Genomic DNA, 26,675 nt, shown 5'->3' on the forward strand with positions numbered 1-26,675 from the left:
TTCAAGCAAGCAAAATTTTCACAGCAGTTAGATGTAATAAGTCTTTACAGAGCAAGCGCATTTTGTTTTGTTTGGTTTGGTTTCCCCCTAAATCTCATACTGTTAGCACTTGATATATTTTCACAGGCATGAAGAAGCTTCCATCTATAATCTCTTTACAGGACAGGTAGAGTCCTGTGCCCTGCAGAGCTGAGAAGGGGAGGCACAGTATGTGAGGATATGAAACAGAGAAGAGAATAAGGGGGAAGATGTTGTTAAAACACTATTTTTCAGACAGAAAGGGGAATCTAGTTTGTGAAATCACAGCTCAAGAATGTGGCAAAAAGCTGCAGTTGACAAAGGCCATAAGTATATTCATCAAACACAGACTGAAACATTTTTACAAGGAAAAGAAGAAGTGCTCCTAGGCATACCATTTATATGTCAAGTTTCAGTCTAGAACAGATATTTTTGCTGAGTAGCACATCTTTCTAAAAAGGGTTTTATAATGGAAATGCTGACTGCTCTGTAACTGTAGCATCATGTATGTGAGCCTTGAAACACAGTCGTGTGAAATTTTCCCATTCGTATTGATCTCTGCAAACCTGCAGTTTCCTCTATTTAAAAGAACAACATTTGGGATGTCACGTCCAGGGTGTCAAGTCCTCAGAGGGTGAAATGTTGCTCTGTAAAGACAACAGAAGGCTCCTTTCACAGAAGAAAAAGTTTCTTGCGTACTTGAAAAAAAAAAAAAAAAAGCAGAGATTCAAAGGATACTTCAGGATGAATAATACAGTCCTAACAGAAGATGCTCAGTCATGTAATAGAGGAGATGGCTACTAAGGGGTTAAACTCATAAACTTAAGGTCCCTAAATTCAAGAGATTAACTTTCAGAGAATGACAAAACTGGATGGCTCTTCTACAAAGACATTCACATAACAGCAAGCAACCACTTTCAGAAAACGATAGCTCAAACCCAAAAAGAGGCTACATTTCACTATCCATACACTTTCTCCAGACAAAAGCTCACAGGTATGCCACAGTCTTAATATTCAGGCGTACAACACTGCGAACTTGCTAATGACTCCAGCAATGACACAAAATGCCTTTGATCAACCGCACTGCTATATAAAACACCATAGCATGCCATTGAATGGAAATGAGACACAACAGAAGAGCTATTATACAAGATACAGTACTACAGCATTCATCTCTTCAAACAGAAAAAGTTCAAAGAATATCAAAATCAGAAAATGAATAACAGAGTGAATTCCATCACTAAACAAAAAAAAAAAGAAAAGAAAGAAAAAAATTGCCAGAGGCTACATGATATCATATCAATACCCTTCAAAACAGCATTCCATTGGCTGGAATTATAACATGTTCTCCTTCCACTCAAGGCGCGCTGCGTCAGGAGTGTGTCACACTGAAAACCATAAACCAAAGCCCTAAAAGTCCGAGGGCTTGAGAAGCTAATGCTGCCAGACTGGCATGACTAAACTCATTCAGCTTGTTTTCCAAGGTGGAGAGGCTGCTGAAGTCTGATGCATGCAAGAAGTCCTTGCGGGATGGCTGCAACTCTGGAGGATGAACCTCTAGAGATAAAAGCACAAGTTGCTACAGCCTGAGCTAAATTTTTCCAGCTGGGGCTGGAAGAGATTATACCCGCCAGGGAGTCAGAGATTGAGGAGACTTGTAGCACACCAACACTAAAAGTTACTCTAACATGAAGGATCCACCTCTGTTTCAAGTAAAACTCAGCCTTGTACAGAGGTCTGTAAACTTCTGAAGTCCCACCAATGCTTTCAAAACAAAACACTGAACAAAATAAGTTGGTACACATCCCCATTTCCTGACCTTCAGTGAACATTTGAAAAAGCTCACTTTCAGTTTTCTGTGGCTACCTGGAGACATTCTGAGTTTATTGGGATCTGCACAAGCCAGTGGAGCACAAGAGGTTCCACCTAAACATCAGACAGCACTTCTGTGCTGGGTGGGTGCCAGAGTCCTGGCATAGGCTGCCCTGAGAGGGGCTGGGGGCTGCTCCTTGGAGAGCTCCCCGAGCCCAGGGACGTGGGGCTGGGCACCCTGCTGGGGCAGAGGGGGGCACAGGGGCACCCAGGGGTGCCCCCAGCTTCAGCCATTCTGTGATTCTGTGAAATGGGATAGGAAACAACCATAAAAAGCCATGATTAAACATAAATTTTTGGCCCCCTGATTCCCCACAGATTGAGAACATTCCTGTCCACGGTAAAACACAGATCACTTTGAGTACTCCATCCCTTACCCTGCTGCCTCCCAACCAGTAGACACCAGTGTGCTAAGGGACTACACCACATCATGCAGCACAGTGCAGAACTTCTCCAGTTCAGCTGACCAAACCCGCACTGCTCTAAATATGGGAGATGTTTGTTCTGACCCCAAAGGCTGTGCGGTCATGTTGCACAGCAGCAGGCCTAGGCTAATGAGCTTTGCCTCTCAGGAGAGCTAATTAGTTCTGGTATACCAGCATGCTGATGCAGCAGTGTTGCTTCCAGTCCTAGAACTAGATTGGTTGGGCTGGGCTGTGGGCAGTTCTGTGCAATGCTTCAGGCACATCTTAGTCATGTAGGACCTTGTGGTATGTGACAAAGGCCCTGGTAAATACCTCATGTGGCAGCTTAAAATGAGATATGATAGGAAGAGGATTACACTCACCTCTGCAGGAAACACAAACAAGTTTTGTTCATAGGTGAATTTGCAATGCAGCAAAGGACTACCACAACCTCAGCATCCAGTTTCCACTCTCCTAACCTAATCAAAACAACAAACCTCCAAATCTTTAGCTGAGCTTTTTTTATTATTATTATTATTTATTACTTTCTGTATCCGTGTAGATTGTGATTTGCCTCCTGTGATCATCTGAGCACACTCAACATAATTCATTCATTGTCAGTACATAGGCCACCACTGCCATTGACACTCTTGTGCCTCATCATATCACTCTCTGACACACAACTATGTTTTTGAAGGCTGAAATGCTTTGGTCTTTTAACAATCATGAGATCTAAGTAGGGGTGATTTTTGACCTGGGTATAATGTGATACATAAGAAGTTGAAACATGATCTGGTGTTGTCTTCTTGCCTTGCTCTCTGAGAGCTACGGATAACAAAATACACAATGGAGTGCAAAATCCAACCATGGCAAAAGGATCAGAAGGAGAGCAAAGCACAGAGCAAATGCACTGCTATTTAATGTCTGCATAAGGGGTCAGATATAATGGAGGTGAGAGTGGAGTAGGAACCAGGGAGAAAGGACACTTTCTCTCTTTCTTAATGGCATGATTCATGTTCAACATGAAATACCAGTGGAATGGATGGAGTACTGTTGTTGGAAGAGAAAAGCAAGTCCACTGTTTTGGGTGTTGCACTTGGACTTTGGAGACTGGCGGCCAGTCCCCTGTGCAGGGATGTTAGCATTGTCTGTACAGACAAATACGTCCTTACATTAAGGGACATAGACTTTTATGGTTCAGAGGACACGCATTAACAGCAAGTTAGGTTCTCTGCAGCTACTCCTGAATGAGGTTCAGGACACAACTTATGGCACCTGACCTGAGTCAGCTGATGAGTTCCAACCACAGTAAATTCATTTAGGCATTTAGTACAATCTGAAATGCCTCTTGAGACCTCTACACCATGGCACTGGCAAATATGACTTGGAGGATACCTGTATCCATCTAGGTGTTCACCTGGAGCCCAGGCAGGACGATCCTGAAGTGCTTCAAACACTAGATATCTTCATACAAGCAATATATAGAGCCCTGGACTTCTGCATAATGTTGTCATGGAATCTTAAATGGAAACTCAGTTCTCAAAGATATCCACATTGATAGCTCAGTAACTCTACTAGCTCTGCTAACTGGAATGACCAGGAACAAGTTCAGATGCTTAGAAACAGACTCCTCCTGTTACTGTCGATGCACACAGGGCATAGGACCTACAGCAGCTCACACCCCTCCATGGTCATCTCTGTGGCTTCTCTAGCCTCTGACCTTAAAAACACTCAAAAAAACACACTGCGATTTTGACAGGAAATAAGAAACTAATTGGGAGAAGGAAATCAGTTTTCATGTAAAAGTAAGTTACTACCCAAAAGTAAAGACAAACATAATATCAAGATGATCCAGAATGAACGTGTGTTGGGAGGAGAGGCTATGTTGTTTGTTTTTCTTAACATTTGTCACAAATATGAAGATTAAACTAAATACTCATTTAAGGTTGAACATAATTCTCAATTTAATCTGAAATTATATATTCAATCTTAAGAAGGTTTGGGGTTGCTTGGTTGTCTTTTTAGCTTTTTTTTTTTTTTTTAATCAAACCATAAGTATATGTCAAAATAAAATAATGTGTCAAATTGGAAACATTTGCTGAAATTAAAATAAGTTCACAAAGTGTTTCAGTAAATCTGAAATTCAGTCAAACTTATAAGAAATTGAAAGAAAGGGACTGTTTCAGACAAAAATCTTTTATCCAACTTACAACCCAAAATAAATGGACTTCATAGAAGAGTCTGAGTGAAGGGGCAGGGTGATAGCATCAAAATCATATTTACATGACATATCATCCTTTTCTAAAGTTGAATTACTTCTTGCTACATGCATAAGCTTTTTTCCAATTTATTTTTGTAGAGATTTAATGCCAAGGACACATTTTGGAAGCATAATAAGGAAGACAAAATAAATTCCAGATCAATAGTAACAGAATCATAGAACTTTAGAATCACCTAGTTTGGAAAAGACCTTAAAGATGATCACATCCAACCATCATCTTGACCTACCAAGTCGCATTACTAGATCATGTCCCTTAGTGCCACATCCACACCTCTCTTAAATACCTCCAGGGATAGGGACTCCACCACTTCCCTGGGCAGACCGTTCAAATGCTAGACCACACTCTCTATGAAGAACTTCTTCCTGATATCCAATATCCTAATATCCTCTGACACAACTTGAGACTGTTAATAATGTCAACCGTCCTCATATCTGGAAGATCTCCCAAAAGAACTTCCAGCTCTAAAGAACATGGTAGAAAGCAAAAGTTAGCTGGTCAGAGAAGGTTGGAAAAAACATATAGACCTTGCATTGTAGAGAACGATCAACAGACTTACAAACTCTCCCAGCAAGTGAGAAGAGAAACCCCAGACTGAGTACACTTCACTGAGACCCCTCCTCTTCCCTTCCTGTCCTCCCATCACTTAGCTCCCAGACATATAAAAATAAAAACTATGAGCCTGGTTTTCAGTACACCAATGACATATTTTTAATGACACGTGACAGAGGAGTCCAAACTACGACTGGGGCTCCACATCAAAATGCCAACACAAAGCAACAGAAACTTCTTTCCACAAAGATTTCACATGCAAAAAAAAAACACACGGAAGAGTAAGAGGCATGGAGCAGTGTTAGCCCCGTTTCCAGAAGTGGAGCTGCGGTAGGCACACAGACTTTTATGGCATCACTCAAATGAGGGGACCCACCACCAGGTCCTAGAATATGTCAAGTACATACCGCTTAGCATTCACAGGAACATAATATAATTCAGTCTGAAGGGGACCTCAGGAGATCATGTAGTCTAACCTCCTGATCAGAGAGGGTCAGCAATTAGGTAAAATGGTTATCACAAGTTTTCTGCTCCAGATTTTGCAGCAAGTTGCCCAATATCTTTGCTAGAATACAGGAGGGTGATCCAGCAATAAAACTGTAAACTGAGTCAATATTTAAATATAACTTAATTCTGAGGTTAAAATACAGATAGAGGCTAAGGTATCCACAGCAAACCAGCCTAGAGATTATCATTGATACTGGAAATTGCAATAGGAAAGGAAAACTAACTGTAGAAATGTGAAATATGCCCCCTGCACAAAATGCAAAGGTATGTCAAGAGATGAGACCTTTGTTACCTGTGATTCTGCTCCTGAAGTGAAGTCCCTGCATATAATTAAGCTTGAATATCAGTATGAGTGAGTGTGTGTGTGTTTGCATATACGTGTAAATAGAAAAGAATTATTATTATTCTGTTCCAAAAATTACTCTTCTTTACTGTGGACAAGAGTCCAACATAACCAGGAACAAATGCGGTGTCCCACCCACATAAGAATGAACCCCAGTGCCGAGGAGCATACATGTACATTGCGACACAAATACCTATCCAAATGTAGACAGAACCCAGAAATCCTACAGAAATTAACCCCCCCTTCCTTACTAGGTAAGATGATGACATCTTCCCCTGGGCCTGGAATGCTGCAGTTGAACCCACCCCAGCCTTTTTCTACATCCTTCCATGTCTCTGGGTGAGACCATTTCAAGACAGCATCAGAAGGAACTACAAAACAGGACACAGAAAGACATAATTATCATTTTCAGTAGCTGCAAGAATTAACATTTCTTTGATAGTTAAGCATCTGTGGTATTAACATCCTTGTTTTGTCACTGATGAAGAAACAGTAACTGCTTTTTGTTATCTTCCATCCTTAAAAGAAATTTTACAATAGAAAAAAAAATCTCTCCCAGAACCATGTTTCTGGCAGAAAGGTATCTGAAAAACAGATTGAAATTCTTTGGGACCCAACAAAACAAAGCAAACCTTGAGGTTTCTCATCACACTTAGCTTATATTATGCTTTGTGCATATGCTTCACAACTACTTCATTATTTTTATTTACACCATCCAAAGCTCTGGGCACTTTGAACACAAAGTTAAAATGAACAAGTTAAAATAAAAGCCAGTCACCTGTGCTTGGTGACAAAACCAGGTAATCAAAATGGTAGATAACTCTACCAGAAAGCACCAACTCTTCTCATGCATTTTTCTCCACCAGTGCTCTAGAAAACAGACTGAATTCCCAGAGTGTGCTAAAGTAGGAAAGGTTAAAAAAATAAAAAAAATAAAATAAAATAAAAAAATAAAAAGAGTAATAAACTCTCACAAGTTTTTTTTAGCCTTAGAAAAACAGTCTTTATACATGTAAATTAATTGCCTATCTTTGCTGTGCCATCAGCAGAGGAGGGGAAGCCTTCAGGGAAGTCCTACACACTAAGTTTAGCATACCCTACACTAATGCAGACAGGGCCTCCCTCTGGAGGCCTCTGCAAGCACCTACCTCTGTCCTACAACTAAAGGAAATTCTGGCATTTTTCTTTCTGAGCAGGGCTTCTTTAGATATTGAAAACATAGGGGCAAGCTCATGCCTACATGCAGTGGACTAGAAGCCGCTCAGTAACAACATGGAGTAAAAAATCCTCTCTGTTGCCAGCATAGGGAAACAGAAATTAACCCCAGGTTGAGCTCTTCAAGGCTTGGTCTTCATTTCCTTATCTGTTCAGGGGGAAATGCTCTATAAAAAAAAAATCTTTAAGCTTTATTGCTACATAAATCGTTATTGCTGTTAATAAACAGCAAGGCAGCTATGAAACTAAGAGCAAATTTTGGAGGCTTTCCTCATCTCTGGTGTATTATGCTGTCTGACTCAATGTGTAACTGTGCAGTAATGTCAAACTATTACACTAAGATCACTGTGGAGCACTAAAATACACTCTAGTTTTACATTCCCTGTGACCTTTCTGATCTCCTATGATATTTCTTAACAAAAGTTTATAGTCTTTTATAATGTGGAATCACACATTTATCACAAGCAATGGTAGATATGGCTCAATGAAATGCTTAAATGAATGCCAAGAGCCCCTGTTGGGTTGATAGATGTACAAAATATTGAAGTGAAATACAGCAATATGTTTCTGAAAAAGTAGTAAAAAGGAAATAGCGTGTCTCCCAGACCAAACCTTTAAATAGACTGTCACGCACCTGATGTAGGTAAAGGGACTCTTTCCTTCCCTTTCAGTGTGACCTGAATTAAGTCAGCTCCTGTGACTGAAAACAGAGAATTAAAGGGAATTACAGCAAGGCCTTACAAATTAACCAAACTGAACCAACCAAACAAAAATATATAGTAAATGAATTGCTAAATATGATTTTCTGATAACATTTTACATTTCTAACATTCAGATTTTTTAAGAACTATGCAATTTTCTTTCTACTCATTTTTGTCTTTTTTATACTTTGAGAAGGGATTAAACAAATACATTTTAATTTACAGATACGGAGGGTCTCAAGACAACTCATTAGAAACAGCTAAAAGAAAACATTCAACAATCAGAAATTCTAAGCTGGAACATGAATCTCATTTATCCCACTATAAATCCACAGCAGTTCCACTAACACAAGCAATATTACACCATTGAATGCATAATGTATTAACTGGCTCAAACAGCGAATTACAGCTTTTATTTTGTAGTTTGGTTTTGATTTTTTTCCCCCAAATCTGGTATCTAAAAGAGATGCTTTAATTAGTCAGACTTTATAGTCTGAAGACAGGGACCCTGTGTTCTGTGCTGTGAAAAGAGGTCAGAAGCAATTATCACAGTTGTAACCTTTCTGCCAGTTTATTGTCAGCAGGAGAAGGGCCAGGATAATGCAAATCAAACTAAGAGGAGCAGAAGAAAACTGCTTCAGATCCAGCTAAAAGGCTACCTCTTCTTCAGCTCCAGTGGCATATAAAGGCATTTCCTTTCAGTCACCAGACTGGAACAATCGTAGGTTAAAATAGAAACACTCTGCCAAACACATAAATCTCCTGTCCACTGCCCAACGCCTTATGGTGACCCTAAAATACCATTGGAAGATTTTTTTGGGGGTAGAAGAATTGTATAAATAAAACCATTGTCAGAACCTCCTTCAGTTCCAGAACACACCAGGAATTTTCCTACACGTGTATCAACCCACCGATGGGATCTCATGCCATATTGTAATTTACTTATTTTATCTTTAAACAAGTCTCTGTACATTCAAATTGTGAGAACGTCCCTTCCCTACCTCCCTCCTTTTCTCCCAGTGCAACTGAGCAAATTTAAAATAACTGAGGTTCATTAATTTTAAGTGTTCAATAAATTAGTATGAATAATCAAAAAACTTGATTCTTTCTGATAATTACTATTTGATGTCAGTTGAAAGCACTCGATTGAGTTAGCAGCATATGCTCCTATGCCAAATGAGGCTTCCATAATTAAACAGAAACTGATTCCATGAGGTTTTTCTCATGTCTGATTAATTAGTAATCAGGTGCCTCAGCCCTGTTCTTCAGTGACACCTTCTCTCTCGATGGTAGCTGTGGTTTGATCTATATTCACTCAAGCCAACCTGCCCCAGATCATCACACAATGCTCGAACTGAACAACATCATGCCCTTGGGTGGCCATAAGGTGAACCTCTGAGAGGAAAAAATGACATGAAGATGCTAATTTAAAGTCTTTAGCATATTGTTCATCTAGCTTTTAGACAATACTCATCTATAGGTACTTACCTCCCCCAAAATTAACCCTTGCGAAGGGCATACTTCTCACTGAACATTAAATGATGACAAGCTAGTCAGCCTGAACTCTCACAGTACCACTGGAGGTATCTCAAAAGAGCTATGCATCCATCTTTTTGTACACATCAAGGATGAGATATGCTGTAGTGAGATACCTTTCTCTCCTCTCTCTATAAAGGAGGGAAGGGTAAGCTTAGACAACTACTGTTAGATACCTCAATCAGGTGAAGTTAATCCCTCTGGCATAGATCTTCCTCTAGGCTACCCCAACTAGCAAGAGAGAGAAAGCAGCACCTTCAGACCAGCAGTCTGGGACCATGAGGTTCCTCACAAATAACAATAACCCACCTTGGAAAGCCAGTTTTGATCTTTTGTTTTCTATTTATGGTGGCCTTCTTTATCTTGTCAATTGTAGCAGGGCAAATTTGGAATCAAAGGTGTTACATCAATACACAGTAGTGTTAGGAAAAGTGAGAAAACCAAGCCCTGACATTACCCTTTTATCAATAAACAGGTTTTGTCATTTTTTATTTTTTCCCCTTAATTTTGAAGGCACTAAAGTGCAATCATCTAATTAAGGATGTATGTATTGTTGAGAGAAAAGCTGTTCTTCTAATTAAATCCTCAGGGAACATAAAATCTGATCGATTTGCTATATAGATCTCATAAAGGGGTTCAGTCCCCTTACACAGTGAAGAAAGGAACTGTTAAGAGGTGCAGCCGTGTTCTGAGTCAGATGCAGAACAAAAGACTCTCATATTTGAAGTGTCATCCAACCACACAGTGTGACAATTCAAACCATTATAAGCCATCGATACCCTATGCAGGAATGTGGGGCTGAATTCTCTACAGCCCTGACACTTGCACAATTATTAATGTCAACTGAGTATAAAGTGCAACGGGTGTGAATCAGTAACATTTTGTTGCTTTTTCCCAGAAAAACTCACAAAAACTGATTAAAGAAGGAAAGATAGAGGCCTGGAGAATAATCAAGACCACAGTGACATAGTCCTTCTGTTTGTTTTGTTTTGCTGTTGAGTATGTTATTATTGTTTCTGTACAGGACAGGAAGAGATATAGGCAGTACAGACGAAGGACATCATTAGTAAACATTGAATTAAGGTGACTCTTCACAAAATTTAGTTATAAGGCTCCAGGGTTTAGTTGTATAAAACCTTTATAAGGCTCATCAATTTTCTGTCTTATTACAGCTCTTCCTGGATGCTTGGGCTGTGAATCATAAATATAGGCCTTCTTGACTATACTCCCAGTAACTTTCTTCTGGTTTAGGGCTCCTTGAGTGAACATGAAGGAGGAGCAACCTAGTCTTTTATCAGCTTTACAGTGACAGGGAATTTTGCCTGTGGATATTAGGAAGGGCTGAAACCAGGATAAATGGCTCCAATAGCCTGACTTACAAATAACAAGCAACTCTATGCTATTTAACATCAATTGGGCTAACATACATCACAGGCGAATCAAAACTTTTAGACACTACAATCAACAACACGGTGAGACACACCTCTAGAAACTGGAGAAGCTGGGATAGGATATTTTGCCACCATCTGCCAGGGACTGTTAGAGCAGAAACCCAGAAATATGGTATCCTGGGGACACTGCAGTGAGGAGAAGTGATGTAAAAATATATCTGGGCTAGTGGAGACTGATTCCTCCTTACAGCAGATTAGCATTTGCAGTGATGGAGATGAAGGCAAGAGCTTCCTCCTGAAGATATCACACAGTCAAAAGACCATCTCTGAAACAATTATAAGGCATTTCTTTATTTCTACAACTGACCTGTAGAAACTACTGATGTGGGGTGAATTTTATCAAGCTGGAAGAACAGAGTCATGCCTGTACAACCAGACCCCCAATAAATTAATTTTCAGGTCTTTCACCTAGGATTCCCCTTTTTCCCTGAGCAATAAGGCTGAAGAAAAATTATTTATTTATTTTCTGTATTTTAATACTAGAAACAACCATTCTTAAGAGCCTGTTTTTCTCCTATACAAAGCAGATACAACAACCCGTGGAGTAAAATGGAAATTAGATCATTCTTTAGGAATTCAGAAAGACAATAAGCATAATCAAATTATTTTTTTAACAACTACAGAAACTCCAAACCTGCTTCTGACACAGCAGTAATAGGAGGCTGGGCCTCAGGCCTTCTTAACAACTCACACATGAGCGGCCTGAGCAAAGTCAGCAGGATGACCTGTCTCCACAAAAGCTGTGTCTATTGAAAAATGTATTTGGGGTAAATAAAAAGTTTGATAATCCTTTCAGTGATGTTTGCAATAACGTTTGTGACAAGCCGTTCAATTTTAGAAAAAAAAAAAAAAAAGCCAAGAGGGATGTGGAGATGAAGCAAGCCAACACTTTGTTTTATTCCAAAAGAAAATGGTTTAAACATTTCAAAAGTGAACAAAAAGGAAACAACATCTCTCTGGTTTTTAGCCAATTCTAGTATTGCCCAGAGACCTTAACCAAGGAGCAGTACCATGCTGTGGTACCATATGCTCATATTTGTAACAGACTTAAAAAGCTCATAATGTTATTATTGTAATTTACACAGGACATTTCTCCTAAAAATATCCCAGATGTCCCAGTGTGACGTTTCTTTCCACCTCTGTTGTTACAATAAGGGTGTTTTGTTTTGATACAGCATGGCCACATCATGTGAAGGCCACTCTCCTGTAACATGGTTGAGCCACAATGGATCGGTATTTACGAAGCCACACACTGGAGCCCATCAGTGACCTTTGAGGAGTACCTCTTTTATGATATGGGGCGCCCCAGAGACAAACAGGGTGATGCTACAAAGACTGAGCAATGTCAGAGCAAAGCTACTGATGTAGAAATCACTGAAGCCCTTGGATTCCGTTGGCACAAGATGGCCCTGGCATCCTCACTTTCCCTTCACCCTACATCAGTGGTGAACATGGCTCTTACTCCTTGAATGCCAATCCCTTTGCATGGTCTGAAAAGATTATTTTCAAAAGGAATCATGGGTTGGTTAACAGGGGTGATGTATGTAGGGAGCAGCAAGCACTTTTGTTAAAGGATCTCTGCATAGGTGCCCCACATGGCAGAAACACTCTCCGTTACAATTATTTCTCCCCATTCAGCTTCCCTTTCATTGTGCCACGCCAAGGTCTCATTTACAAAAGTGTGAGCATGCAACGCATCAGGGCAACTTAACTCCTTTAATCCCCTCCATACGGTACATTTTCTTGCCTTTTGTGTCAGACAGACATTTTTTTTCTTCCCCAAAGAGAAACACTTGCATGTCGCTGGGCAATTTTGGACGGGGGGAGCATGCACAGCGCCTGAGCCGGACGCGAGCTGCCGGCCAAGGTGGCTTCGTTCAGCTGCCCGCTTCGTTTGAATAACAATATCTTCTCCACCATCAGGTCTTCCCTCCCCTTCTCCTCCTTTTTTCCCCCTGTGTGAATTCGGGAGCCTGCCCGTGAATGAGCTGGCATCTGATACGTATTTACCGACGTTAATTTTGGATGTAACGCACCCCTGCCACTTCCCCGCCGTTTGCCCTAAAAGGCTTTCCAGCGGGCACAAAGGCAGAGGGTCAAAAGTAAGGTGACCCCTGACAGAATGTACAATTATTAGAACGAAGCGGGACACAAGCAGCTGTCGAAACCCCACCGGCACGGCAAAGTGCTTCCAAAAGTCGGCGTATGAATAATACGCCGGAGCTCTCCCCTCCGCCCCGCCAGGGCCGGCGACGTTGTGCGGGAAGAATGATGGCCTTCCCGAGCAGCTGCAATAATTGTGTCCCCATTGTCCCCCGGCCCTCCCCCGGCCACCCCCTACAAGTGCCCATTGTGGGCGCGGGGTCGGGTGATTATATGCTTGGGCTGATGCCGTTTGCGCCCAGCTGCCTGGCTGCTGACACACGAGCACCGAGAGGGGGGACCCGCGTCTGCGAGACGGGCCTCCAACATACCAGACCTTTTACATAAGTCAAACAGGAACAAATGACTCTTTATCGGCCCCTTCTCCCTTTGAAGTGGCGGCTGCTTATGGGTCCTTACAGCTTTTCCTCCTTAGCCCGAGCAAACATCCTCCTTTTGATATGCTACATGCTCATTATCTCTGCCCCATTTAATGATTTTTGATTGAAGGGTGGCAGCGCGGTTGCCAAGAGGGTAGCTAAAGAGGCTCCACACAGGCAGGACTACAAGAAAGGCTTTCCTTGTGCAGCAGCCTAAATTTGGAGTTTCTTAACAGTGTGTTCTTGTTCTTAGCAGCAGATAAGGGCTGAGCGTGAAATTCTTAATTAAGCAGTAAATAGAGAGTGGGGTGTCAGCAGATGCAGCCTGTAGCCATGGAGACCAAGTCACATGAAGGAGGGAGCTGAGACTAAACGCCGGCCCCAGGCTCAGGCATGACTGACAGCTGAAGAATCCGACAAAGCTTGTAAACGGGATTAATTAGTGGGCTAATTATTTCATATAGTTAAATGTAACTAAAAAATAAAAACAGCTTGCAGAGTTAGGCGGCAAAGCGTTCTGAAAGCCAGGCCTTCAAGCGTTGTCCTCTCTGGGTTGGTGCTTGGACTTGTAGGGCTTTAAGGCCAGAAGGGACTATTGTGGCAGCCGTCCCCAACCTCCTATGGAGCATGAATCCTGCCCCATGAGGATTCTAATAGCTTCTCACAGAGCTGGAGCATATTTCTCTGAAAAGAAGCCCAACTATCATCTAAGGACCTTGAGTGATGGAAAGTCCACCACATGCCACGAGTCTGCTCTGATGGCTAATTATCCTCACCCTCTCAGCCTGCACAGAGATTAGGAGAGAAATTAAACGGCACACCAGGGCTACGAATCTGTTCGCTTTATTCCAGGCTTTTACCCTACCAACAGTGTTAGATATTAGGTACTCAACACTGAATTATTGATCTCACTGCTATAAAAGTCCTGGCTGAAAATGTTCATAGCATGAATTATACATGTTAGGTGTTTTCATAAATTTTCCCTCGTGTATTCTGGGTGATTGTTTCTCTCTATATTAAAATGAGAAACAACATCGAGCTCTTCGTATAATAAAAATCAGAATGAAAGGAAGGCAAATGAGGAACAAGAATGTATCTATGATGCAAGAGTGATATATGCTGGCCTGATCACCTTTTCCCGGTCTTCCCAAGGCCATCATCTCCTCTATTTTCAACAGTAAAAAGAGACCAAGAAATGGCATCTTCTGAGCTTTCCCATGCTGCTCTATTTATGAAACTGCAACTCAGGATATGCAAACTGGAAAAAGGTTGACTTTCATATTTGCAAGAACAAATTTGCACTGTGAGAAAACTGAAGTAATTTTTAAAAAGCAATATTTTTTTCCAGTGGATACCTAACATGATCTCTACTCAACAGCTATATCTGCTCTAGCAGACTAAACTAGGCAGAGCTATGGGACTAAGAACTGGCTCCCAATAATCTGCATGGCAATATTGCTGGCCAACTTTCTGGCACGTCTTTGGCCCAGACCAGTGCACTCTCCCAGATGGTGACCATTATGGTTTGGGAGTTAGCACAGGACAGGGATCTTTCCTAATTTGAAGCCTGGGTGCATCCAGCCTGTTTTGAGAGAGAAAATGTTAAGCTGTATGGACACAAGCTGTGCAATACGAGTTGGCCTCAGGACCAGAGATAGATGTGGCAAGTATGACCCCTCAAACTGAGGTTAAGGGATAGGCTTCCTCATTTCTCCTCAATTTTTATTTCTGTCAGACTGTTTTGTGGATTACCTGCCTTCATTCCAGCCATGTTTTCCTCTCCTCTCTCCCAGTCATTGTTCCAGTTGCTTGTTCCTAAGCAGATCCTATATGAAAAACCCATTTGCCTGCCATCTCCACAGTGTAAGTCAAAAGCAATTCACTAAAATGAATGGATTACATCAGTGACAAAACTCCCTGTTTCTGTGAAAATTAGCATCTTGATGCTTTAGTTTCCCTGTATGTTGAACACAAAGGATAAACTATGCCTCTCTAAGGCACTGAAGTGCCTTCGTTATTCTAGATTCTACTATTATTAATGACAGCAACAATCATTACCTTGCCTTTTACATACAGAACTTAGACCCTTAGAAAAGAACTCGCTTGAGAAGGGGAATTATGGGAACTGACCACATCTTAAAAGAATAAATAAAATTTGAACGTATTGACAATCCCAATAAATAACATTAAATACCCAAATTTCTTAAAGAAGAGACCACCATACTTCATGATCCAGTGTACAAAGCCACCACTCTCAGATGTGAAGGTTTATGATGCTTTTGAAAGTTTACAGTTACAGGAAAAATCCTTGTTCAGTAATCCTATTGCTTTCAGTGGGCTTATCCTAGATAGATTGCACATGGTTTATTAATGATACATGTGATATGGGACCAGCTGACACCAGAGATCATTAGTGGAATTTAATGCCTTTTCCTCTCCAAAACACCAATTCAAATTCAACTGATGTCATCTCACCCACTATTTATGATACATTCCTGTTCTTGATAGATTAGGCATCAGATAGATCGGATAGATACTGACCTGATGTGCATGCATTTACCTATTTGATTGGTCTTATTGGAGAACTGCATGCTTATTGAAAGGCCATTTAAAGACTTTCTTGTGTCTAGGGCTTTTTAATGCCTGGGGGCTTTAATTGAAAAGACATCAGACATTATAACCCTCATATTGCACTTACCCAAGTAGGTTAGTTTCCTCAGTCTGCTGTCGAGATACCAGTCACAGTTCCCATGATGACCATAGGAAGGCAGTGATTGGAGTGGCTGTCCAGTCCTATTTCCACAGGACACTATAACCTCAGAATGGGCAGGAAGATCCTTGTGCTCCACCAGCAAGTAATTCCCAGTTGTGAAGTTGCTAAATGTCACTGAATACTAGAGAAGGGGGAACCAAAATAAACACATCTGTCTCTGTGATTAGAGCTCCACAGAGCGCAGTATAATAGAGGATGATGTTCCACACGTGCAACATATTCTTTTGCAAAATGTGTACTGAAAACATGGAAGAGAGTGGGGAAAATTAAGTAGGAGGTGATGGTGAATGTAGATAAAATTCCCTTGTCACCTTAAAAGATACAGAAGAACTATGTCTTCTGAAAACCATCCTTTGATATGTCTCAAGATAATACGAATTTTGTAGGTTTCTTAGCACCACATTGAACATTCATCTACTATGTCCAAAATCTTATTCCTACTCCAAGTTACTTCTGAGAGCTTCAAGACTAGGTCGTCATATCTAAACCCTGCCTGTAAATACAGAGAGATTTTTTGAGTGCACTTAATGCTTCTTTTTCCTCTCTCTGCCCACCCAGAAAGATGAAAGCATGACTATCTCTTCCAAATGTAATTTAGAAATTATAAAAAATGTCTGTGTTACCTGGAGCTGTTTGCTGACCAAAGGGTTGTCAAATGTCAGCATGTAAGTCTCTTTATCCAAAAGAAGAACCATCCAGCCATATGGGTTTGATAAAGTATCAGGGACATAATTGACTGTGGTTGTCTTATTCCTACTGTCAGTCACGGTTAAATTATAGGGAATGTCTGGAGCCTCTTTTCTGGAGAAAAAAAAAAAAAAATTACACAACTATGTCATTTTGCAACCTTTACAGTTCTATTTTTATTTGAATTACAGTAGTATGTGTTGTCTCTCTCTCAGAACGTGACTTCATTTGTATAGTTCTTTACAAACACAGTAAGAAACGATCTCTGCCTGAAGAGCCATAAAAAGAGAGAGAGAAAGAGAGACAAAGGGTGGAAGATAAAAGGCACAGAGCAGCAAGGTTTGTGCCAAAGCAGAGCAATGGCAATAGCCAGGGTAACAGCTCCTGTACTGCCGGGATATTTTCCCATCCACCAGGCTCATGATCCTCAGGCTCAACTTTCTGGATCTTCATCTTCATACAATGGTTTAATAGAGTTTCCTGGTTAGTCCTACTTAAGCAGTCAGAAGTTTTATTAAGGCTGAAGGTGAGAAAATCCTGTATAATTAAAAATGCTGCACTTTGCCTGGCTCAGCATGCAGTACAAAGCTGGGGCTGCTGCAGACTGATGAAAGACTTCACAAAGTGGGTGAACATTTAGTACAGCGTGTCTGCTGAGCATCCAAATGAGAACTCAACCCCCTTTTCCACTAGCACTTTCCTCTCCTAATTCCTATCCAATCTACTCAGAGGAAAAACTTCCTGAAAATATCACCAATAGCAATGATATTCTGAATGGCTAAAAACCCTTTAAAATTAAGACAGCTGGGGGCCTTTCTCTACTAAAAATAGCAAATAATGCAGTGAGGCTAGAATAGATATAACTACCTGCCTTGAGTATGGCCAAAAATTTACACTGCTACCTCTCCAGGGGCAGACTCCATCTTTTTCCTGCACATACACTTTTTTCAAATTATGCTAAACTGACCTTGATTTTTGAGCTTCTAGCCAGATTAACTTCTTACTAGTACTATTGTGAGTTTCCTTAAGATACAAGGCTGCGTAATGTAATGTGTAAAAATACAGAATACTCTGCTTTGAGGAATTCATTTGTTGAAGGCAACAAACTGTGTGAAGGAAAGGATGAAGATGAAAGGCCACTAACCTTTCTGATGTTCAGATATTGAACATCGTCTCTTCATGTCTGATCATAAGCTGCTTCAAAACAAAGATTTTAATTCTGGTCCTCAGCATCTTGCATACCTGCAATAGCTCTTGAAATGGATACAAACTATGGTTTAAACTATGTTCTGGTTAGCTACACTGTGCTACTGCTCCACATCTGGAACTTGACCGAGAAGGTCTTTGAGCAGCCTCCAAAGACACCATAGAAGGCCTTACTGACTTATAAAGCAACACAGATGGATTTATTTTGTAACTGAATCATGCCATTCACATTAAATATCAACAGAGAAAAAGTAGCTTATATCTTCAAGACTGAAGGTGCTAAAATACTGTTTCACTCAAATTGGTACACGACACCCAGGTCCAGGATATATGAAAGACATAGGAAGAGTGAAGTCGCAGCTGCTGGAATTTACTTTTTTTAATTTTAAGCATTGAACTACAGTCATACCTGCTCCCTCTAGAGGCAACGAGAAGCATCAAGCTCCTCCAGAGGATGTAAGATGAGGGCTAAAATGTTCTCTGCAGTAGCTTTTTCTCCATGACCTGAATGAATTTGTGCAACAAGATTTCCACATGAGGAATCACATTCTGATACCAAAAGTGAGGAAGAATAAATCCTAGCCTAAGAACCTCGGCCCTGTCTCCTTACTGTGCATACATGCACAGACTGCCTAAGCTTGTCTGAAAATTTGATGCATCTCATTGTGGCACCCTTCTCAGTAGAAACTGGCAGAGATTATTCCATATCCTGAGCATAATCCCAGTTGGCTTGCAAAGGAATTGATGCGAGGCTGGCTAAACCACTACAAATACAGGAGGAACTCTGATGGCAGCATCCATAATTCCTGTTGAAGACTTCCCATTCTAGAAAGAGTTTTACCCCATCATCACCAGCATCTCCCATCCCATGCACCCACAGTACTACAGGTGCTTGTAAGAAAATTGTGGTTTCAGCTGCAGAACCACAACTTGCAAGTTTTTTCCTACTTCTTGCATTTCTACATATTATGCGTGGGGAATTGATAGGGATACATGTCCTAGGACTGCATATCATTCCCAGCAGAGGAGAAGCCTTGCTGGCTTGCCACAGTACCCTGGGGCCATGATTCTGCCATAAAGATGAATGCAGCAGATTTATGCATGAATCAAGTGCTGCTGCAGGATCAAGGCAAGTTGATGATTTCACCTTTAGTCCACTTAGTCAGTTTTGGCATTTGAGCTGACACTGAGCTAAAAATAAAAAGTCTTTTTATTGTATCTGAAACAGTATTTCTAACTGTCAGAATGTTAGCCCACAACTAGATATCCTGGAATCATAGAATCATCCAGGATGGAAAAGACCTCTAAGATCACCTAGTCCAACCTTTAACCTAGTAATGAAGTTAATTAAACCATGCTACTAAGTTCGAAATCTACACGTTTCTTGAAGACCTCCAGGGATGGTGACCCAATCACTTCCTTGGGCAGCCTGTTCCAATGTCACACAACCCTTCCAGTAAAGAATTTTCTCCTAATATCCTAAACCTACCTGGCGCAACTTGAGGTCATTTCCCCTTGTCTTATCACTCAGTGCTTGGGAGAAGAGTCCCTCTTAGCATATTACTCTGTGCTTTAGACTGGATACAACCCTCTTACTCAAGACAGACAATGCTAAAGCTCATCATCTTGCAGTCATTACATGACTTTTGGTACATGTAATTTTCATCTCAGCTCCCCCTTGCTGCTGCAGAGACAATAGAAAACTACTGAAGCAGTTGTCTTGGAGGAGGGTTGCTTGCAGATTTTTTTTTTCTCTTTTAAAATCAGTTTGTTTTTTGTTTGTTTGTTTGTTTGTTTTTTCTATTCTGTTGCCTATCACTTTGGCAAAGGGCTTTCTGACTACCCAGAAACATTCAGCTGAGAAACAGCAGTGGGAAACATGGGAAATGTGAATCAGCAAAGAATCACTCAACCAGAAGATATTGGCAGACCAATGAAACTGACTGGAAGGAGTTTATAAGGCTTAAACAGCTTTCGTACTACTAATAAACCTCCTCTTATAGGCATTAACTGGACCAGGATATTAGGCTGCTAATTAAGCAAGTAAATGACAAGCACATTATCGCCACAGTTATCAGCACCTGCACAGGTATTCAAGAAAACATTTTTAGCAGCAGTGGCATACCAAATATAGTGTGGTGCAGCATTAAACTCTCGTGCACATCAGAAATTGCCTGATTGAGTTACAAAGGTGTACAATGCCACAGTAAGTGACGGAGACTCTGACGCATCCTCTGTGCAGTATAGATCCTCACTTTTTTGCTCTTTACTCTTTTTGTTCTTCATTGCTGGAGAAGTCTGATGAGACTGCTTTGACCACTCATCTCAGCGATTTCTTCACAGTACTTCCAAGAAACTATAAAGACAGAGGAGAAAGCCAGGAAGGGACAATCCTTCTGGGATACAGGGAGGGATACAAGTCTACTGATTTGTGTGTAAGAAATTTAGGCTGCAATGCCACACTTGCCTGGTAGACTCCCTGACTAGTGAATGCAATGTGAATCCGAGATAGTTGGACATGACCTTGATGTGAAGTTATAAAGTCACCTCAAATAGCTATCCTAAACTACATAGCTAACTTCTAGATGGGTACAGTTAAATTAAATAAATCTTTCCGGTATTCCAGGAGACTTCATTGCAGAATTTTCCTTTGGGAAAAAAAAAAAAAAAAGTGCCATAAAGCTTTGCACGGCTTATAGTAAGATAGTCTAGGTTCCCTGACCTTCATTTGGAACTTTGTTCATGACCTAGGAAGGAAAGGGAGCCAAAGAGAAAGACTACCTGGCATCTTATAGCCTGAAGCCTCTGGGGTTTCCTTCCCCTGGAATGTTGCATCCTTGCTTTTTCACACATCTTGCACCCACAAACACATGCCCCGCTCCTGACATAGTGCACCATGCCAAAAAAAAAAAAAAAGGAGCACCCAATAATCTCTGCAACTATGCACAGAAAACTTGTACAAGAAAACACTGAGCCTGGTACTGCATTCTCCTTACAAGGATGTCAGCGGGCTTGATTTTTTCACCTATATGCCAAACAGTCACCAAAATGGAAGCATCCTACTAATGGAATTACCAGCCACAATTAGCACCATTTCCATTTGCCCTAAATAGCCAGCGATTTCACTGTGCCCTAAATAGCCACCAATCTACCTCTCCTTAATGTTAATGAAGCAGAGTAGCACTCGCACACACGAGTATTTCTAATTCAGAGGATCTGAGGGAGCCTGCACGCATCATTAACATGGAGAGCTTCATTATCAGAGGAAAGAGCCTTCCCCTGAACTTCCCCTGGCTTTATTTGAAAGAAACTAGGAGGCAATGGTCTTAATGCAAAATTAACCCTCACTTTAAACTGCTGGAAGCCTTTACAAACTGTAAGGGGAAAAAAAGGATGACTCATTGGAAAGGCTGTATTTTTATATTGAAGCAGGTTTCAATTAAGGAGCAATTTGCTCTAGAAATATGGCAGGATTGCTAGATAGGACTTTACAGTCTGAGTAACAATTTACCAATTGTAATCATATAAACTGTTATGTAATTTAGCTCAAGTGCATTGTGCAGAACTGTTCAACATAGATGGCCCACAAAGGATTTGTTAAACCAATCAACAACATCAAGCAGAACAAATATTAACTCTCCTGTTTATGTTTACCATTAGCTTACTTATCCTAAGGGTCCATATCTGTGTGTATGAAGGCAGACGCTGTGTTTAGTTCTAAATGCTTTCTGTTTGATACATTTGTGTAATAATCCATTATGATTATCCCTCTCCTAAAACAGGAAACAATATAGCATCTAACTTCAAATGGGACACCAAATGTTTATATCAACAGTACAATTTATTGTTGGCCAAATGGAGGCTAATTCCAAATTATAGCCATACCAAACACTTTACAGGTTTGATGCTAGTCCCAAGAATGGTTCATTTTACTTTAATTGCCAAGAGTCAGAATTTTCAGCTGCTTTCAGTAAATGCGTGCATCTTTGTTGAGAAAGCATTTGATTCAAATCATCCTTGTATTAGGAATCCTTCCCATCAAGCTTTTGCAAGCAGTTTTTTTGGAAAGTAACTAGATCGTTGTTCTTGAGCAGCCTCTATGGAATAGGCTTTCTGAATTTGAAGTAAAGAAGAATTGAGATTATCTCCCAGGAGCAGAGAGTCTTGTGAGCAACAAGCTAAGAGGGCTCCTTTTAAGACAACTTTTGAGTTGGCTGCTCTGGCTTCTATGTAACTCATCCTTGTTCTTAAATCAGTTCCCCAGCTTCTACAGTTTACAGGCTGGTATTTTAAGGAAAACTAAAATCAGGTGCAAATTCTGAGCTGCAATGTGGCTGGTAAGCAAGCAGTTCAAACATATTTGCACCGTAAGCATAGCAAAGACCTGTAGATGACAACTTTGTCACCCTGCTTGATGTGGGCATCAGGTAAGGGCTCTGAAGCATCCAAGATGGATTTGAAAATTTGGATGCACATACTTTGGTCATGTTTTTAGTGAACCTCTGTTGCCCATTCAGTCCTCTACAAATTACTAATATCTTATAGCTAGTAGTTCTTTGGTTATGATAGAGTGTTCCTGCCAGCAGACATAGCCTGGACCTATCTGTCCCGTAAGAACATCCCAACAGCTTGACAACATTTTCCTTGCAAGCAAAGAAAGTGTAGGGCTATCAGATGCCTCCTCAATGCTAAATACTCCCCCTGTACTCAGAAACATCCCAGCCAATAGTCAAGCTGAGGGCTAGGCTTAGGGACATGTTTTGTCTTTTTTACTCACAAGCAGGATCTGTCTTTCTTTCCACTACCCTAGACTGCAGGATAAATGGAAGTCGATCCTTTACTGGGTACCAAATTTCTCTCAGCTGCTTTGGTGGGATGACACAGAGAAAATTTTGAAGCTTAGCTGATGTGTTGGTTGACTGAACACTCAAAAGCCAACTATTAAATATTTGCTTATTTTGTTTATCCACCTTATGTCACAGGAGCCTTGAAAAAGGCTGGGTTATGAGGCCAAGTGAGCACACATGCTGCCCCATGTGTGAATCCAGTCATCTACACAGGGAGGATACATGACCAGAGAGCAGCTAAGCATGTACACATTGAGTAAAAAAAAAAACGGTGACAGTCAGGGTGTTTCACAGCAGGCGGGTGTTCATCTGAAGGCACCACAGTAAGTAAATATCAAAGGAAAAGCAAAACTAGAGTAACCATTTGAACTCTCTTCAAGACTCAAAGACACGGAGGTAGGGGGTATGCTATTCTTTTCACTCTAAGCCATCAGCAGCGCCCGGGTTTGCAGCAACTGAATGCATGCACTACAGGAGAGGATATTAGACCAGATTTAAGAATTAAGGCTATAAAGAAGAAGTTAATCTTTTCCTCTGCAGCAGACTAAGAAGAGGGAAGCAATAAAGGGCTCAAACTACAAGACTGGTGCTGAGCAAGTCCCAGGTTTCCCCAGCAAGAGGGGGAAAGCAACTGAAAAGGGAACAAGAGGTGAACTTCCTTCTGGTGCGTGCGGTTGCAAAGTGTTTGGAGTCCCCGTTGCCGCAAGGTGCTGCCTGGCTGCCGATTATTCTAATGCACTCCTCTTGTAAAAATTATGCATAATGTGAAGAAACTTTTAAAGTCACTTAATCATGTTATGACAATTTTTTAATGAAAATTTGTTTTAATATTAATAGAGACTCATATTTTCACTCTAATATGGGTAGCAGTGGCATTTGGAGCAGCCGTATCTAGCCTGCAGCCATGCTGTGCTGTGCCATGGCATAAGCTGTTCTTCAGACTACTCAATAACTTTCCCACATATAAATTTATAAAGACTTTTATAAGCTTCAATTACATTTTTAAAAGACATAAAAACCCTCTTTAAAGGTTGTTTAAGTGACACATTAGTTTAACTTTCAACTGGACTTCGTGGAGAAGGCTTTTGTTACAGCAATGCAGCCTTGGAAATGGATCCCAGTTACCCTGGAAGTTGTTGGGTGAAGAAATTCTGGACAGAGAGTCACTAAATGCTTAATGTTCTCGTCTTCTACAACAATCACAAAAAGGGTTCCAAGGGTTTTTCTCCAACAACAAAAATATATATATCATTTTTCTAAACACATTTTGGGGAAGAAAAAAAAAAATTGTGCCAATACGTTATTGTACTCTGGTAAATTAAAGAGCACAAACATAAAGAGTTGGGCTCTAGCTTTCAGTTGTCCACATTTTACTCTTAACTTATTAATATGGTACTGGTCATGCTTTCGGCTTGCATCAACCAGTCCTATCCCAGACAAATCCCAAGCAGAGGAACATTCCCAAAAGGTAGCGCTGATGCAACTTGCCTGATCTTTTGGAGAGAAAGAAGGTTAATAACTTGGCTGTTGCCAAGCCTTGCCAGTTGTCCTCAGAGTCAGGGAATGAACCTGAGGTTGCTGGGTTAGAGGTAACCACGGTGTACCAAGCTGTCTCCCTCCTATGCAAGCAAATCACAGAATGTTTTAGCTTGGAGTGGACCACTAGAGGTCATCTGGTTCAAACCCCTGCTCAAGCAAGGTCACCAAATAGTGGTTGCTTGTTTTCTGCCCTCCCTCCTTGCCATAACAGGACTCCTCTCTCAAAATCCATTAACTGCCTTTAAGATTTTTGGATCTGGAGTCCAGTCTTTGGGGGATGCAAAAAAAAAAAAAAAAAACACCGTGCCAAGCACCTCACACTATTCATTCAGGAGCACAGAGACTGCATTACCCTAGAGCAAGAGAGCTACTGAGCACAAGAGATGAAATGGTTTTATTGTTATTGCCAGAAATCTTCTCCTTGTACAGTATGACTTCATATCAAAGTGAGGATGCTCTTGTGCTAACACTTCAGTCTGATGATCAGCAAATGTGGCTTCAGTGTTTAAAGCTTGGACTTGAGGCTTGCATATCATTTTTCACCCCTGGTTTTGATTGTCCCCCATCCTCCCGACAGCAGGGACTTAGCACAAATTGTAAGTACAATGAGGAACTAGCAAGTTGCAGATTTGACAGGTCATGTGCTCCAGAGCTGGTAGAGCACCACTGAAGGGTTTTATTTCCACAGCAATTCTTTGCTTATCAGAAACTGAAGAAACCCAAGCATCAGTACCTAAACAATACTTTAATCTTTTTACTGATGTTAGATGAATCCAAGAGACTGTATTGCTAGGAAATTCTTCCTGTCACCCAGCCTATCTTTCTTATTCTGTCTGCTCAACCTCTGCCAATTGCTCCTAGTCACGTTTTGTTGTATTAATCCCAAACTATTCATTTTTTATTGTGAACACTCTTCAAATACATCTGGACAAAATTCACCCTTTCCTTTTCTTCCCCACCCCCTCATCCTCATGTCATGCTGTGGATATTTTATTAATTGACTTGCATCCTTCATCCCCTCCAGCTCCTTTTGCTTCCCACCCTGTTTCTCCACCAGGTCCATTCTGGAGAGTTCTCTCTGTGACCGAAGCCTCCTGGACTCACTGCTTTGAACACCAGCTGTTGCCTGCTCTGCTTGGCTGCCTGCTGACAGTCTTTCAACTTAACATGACAGTGATTTGGCTGGTAGGAGCTACTCATGAGAGAGGATCTGGAAGCAGCACAGAGAAGATGTTTTCAGTCTCTCAGGTTACTCTTGTGAGTACATAGTCCTCAAGAGGGCAGGCTAACAGCTGGCTACTGGGGCTGCCAAGTATCTTTGACACAAATTGACTTCCAGCTCATGTAGGTGAATAAGAAAGGAAAGGAAGGGGACTTGCTGGAAATAAGAGATTGATATAAATCATATCAAGGGGATTGGGCACTTCAGTCACTTATATGATCATATCATACCATGGTGGTAGGGGGACGGTTGGACTAGATGATCTTGGAGGTCTTTTCCAACCTTAGTGATTCTATGACTATCTAATTCAGCAATTTACACGGAAGACAAAGTTTAGACCAGGGTTCAAACCACAATGGTGCAGATGAACTCCTATTTGTACTTGTTCTTCTTACACCCCTTTTGATGCAAGGAGGAATGATGTGTATTGAAGACATTACCTGTCATAAAATATTATTAGATATCGTGGCAGTGCCCAAAAGTACTCATATCTATACTAAGTGTGGTGAGAAACTACACCAACCACACACTATTGAACAAAGATCTCCAGTCCATATAATCAAGGTTAAAAAGTGGCTAGAAAAGGAACTAGATTGCATAAGACCTCATGCTGAAGTGATCAAGAAAGACAACTAGCATAGTAGTATTTTGCCATCTAATCAGTACACGTTGTTAAATCAGAACAATTCCAAACTCTTAATTTAGTGCAGCCTTTTGTTTTCACTAGTTGAAACAAATAAGCACATCCAAAACCTGCAGGTAGCTGAAAGTCATATAGTTTCCCACTTCAAAGGAACACATGATATTTTTTTTTCCCTATTTGCAAAGGAAAAAAATATTTCTTCTAAAACATGAGTTGTAAGATAGAAATGAATTAATAACAGAGCTTTGACAGAGCACTTCAACATTGCTGCATGTGTACTACAAACCTGAAACAGCAAAAAATGGCAAATGATTCAAACTCATACTTTGAAAAGAAAGTGAAATGTTGAGTGGAGCAC

The 26,675-nt window shown here is 40.8% G+C and overlaps 1 protein-coding gene across 1 annotated transcript in view; it reads right to left on the minus strand.

Annotated features, from left to right (window-relative positions):
- The window catches only part of PKHD1 (PKHD1 ciliary IPT domain containing fibrocystin/polyductin), a 253,965-nt gene that overhangs the window by 92,396 nt on the left and 134,894 nt on the right, over positions 1–26,675 (minus strand). The window contains exons 47-50 of the mRNA XM_032185191.1: positions 16,797–16,974; positions 16,099–16,294; positions 7,825–7,890; positions 6,227–6,346 (exon numbers count right to left, since the gene is read on the minus strand). Coding sequence (XP_032041082.1) covers positions 6,227–6,346; positions 7,825–7,890; positions 16,099–16,294; positions 16,797–16,974 — 560 coding nt within the window. The remainder of the gene's footprint in view (positions 1–6,226; positions 6,347–7,824; positions 7,891–16,098; positions 16,295–16,796; positions 16,975–26,675) is intronic.

Source organism: Aythya fuligula, chromosome 3, assembly GCF_009819795.1.
Source record: "Aythya fuligula isolate bAytFul2 chromosome 3, bAytFul2.pri, whole genome shotgun sequence".
Taxonomy (NCBI): Eukaryota; Metazoa; Chordata; class Aves; order Anseriformes; family Anatidae; genus Aythya; species Aythya fuligula.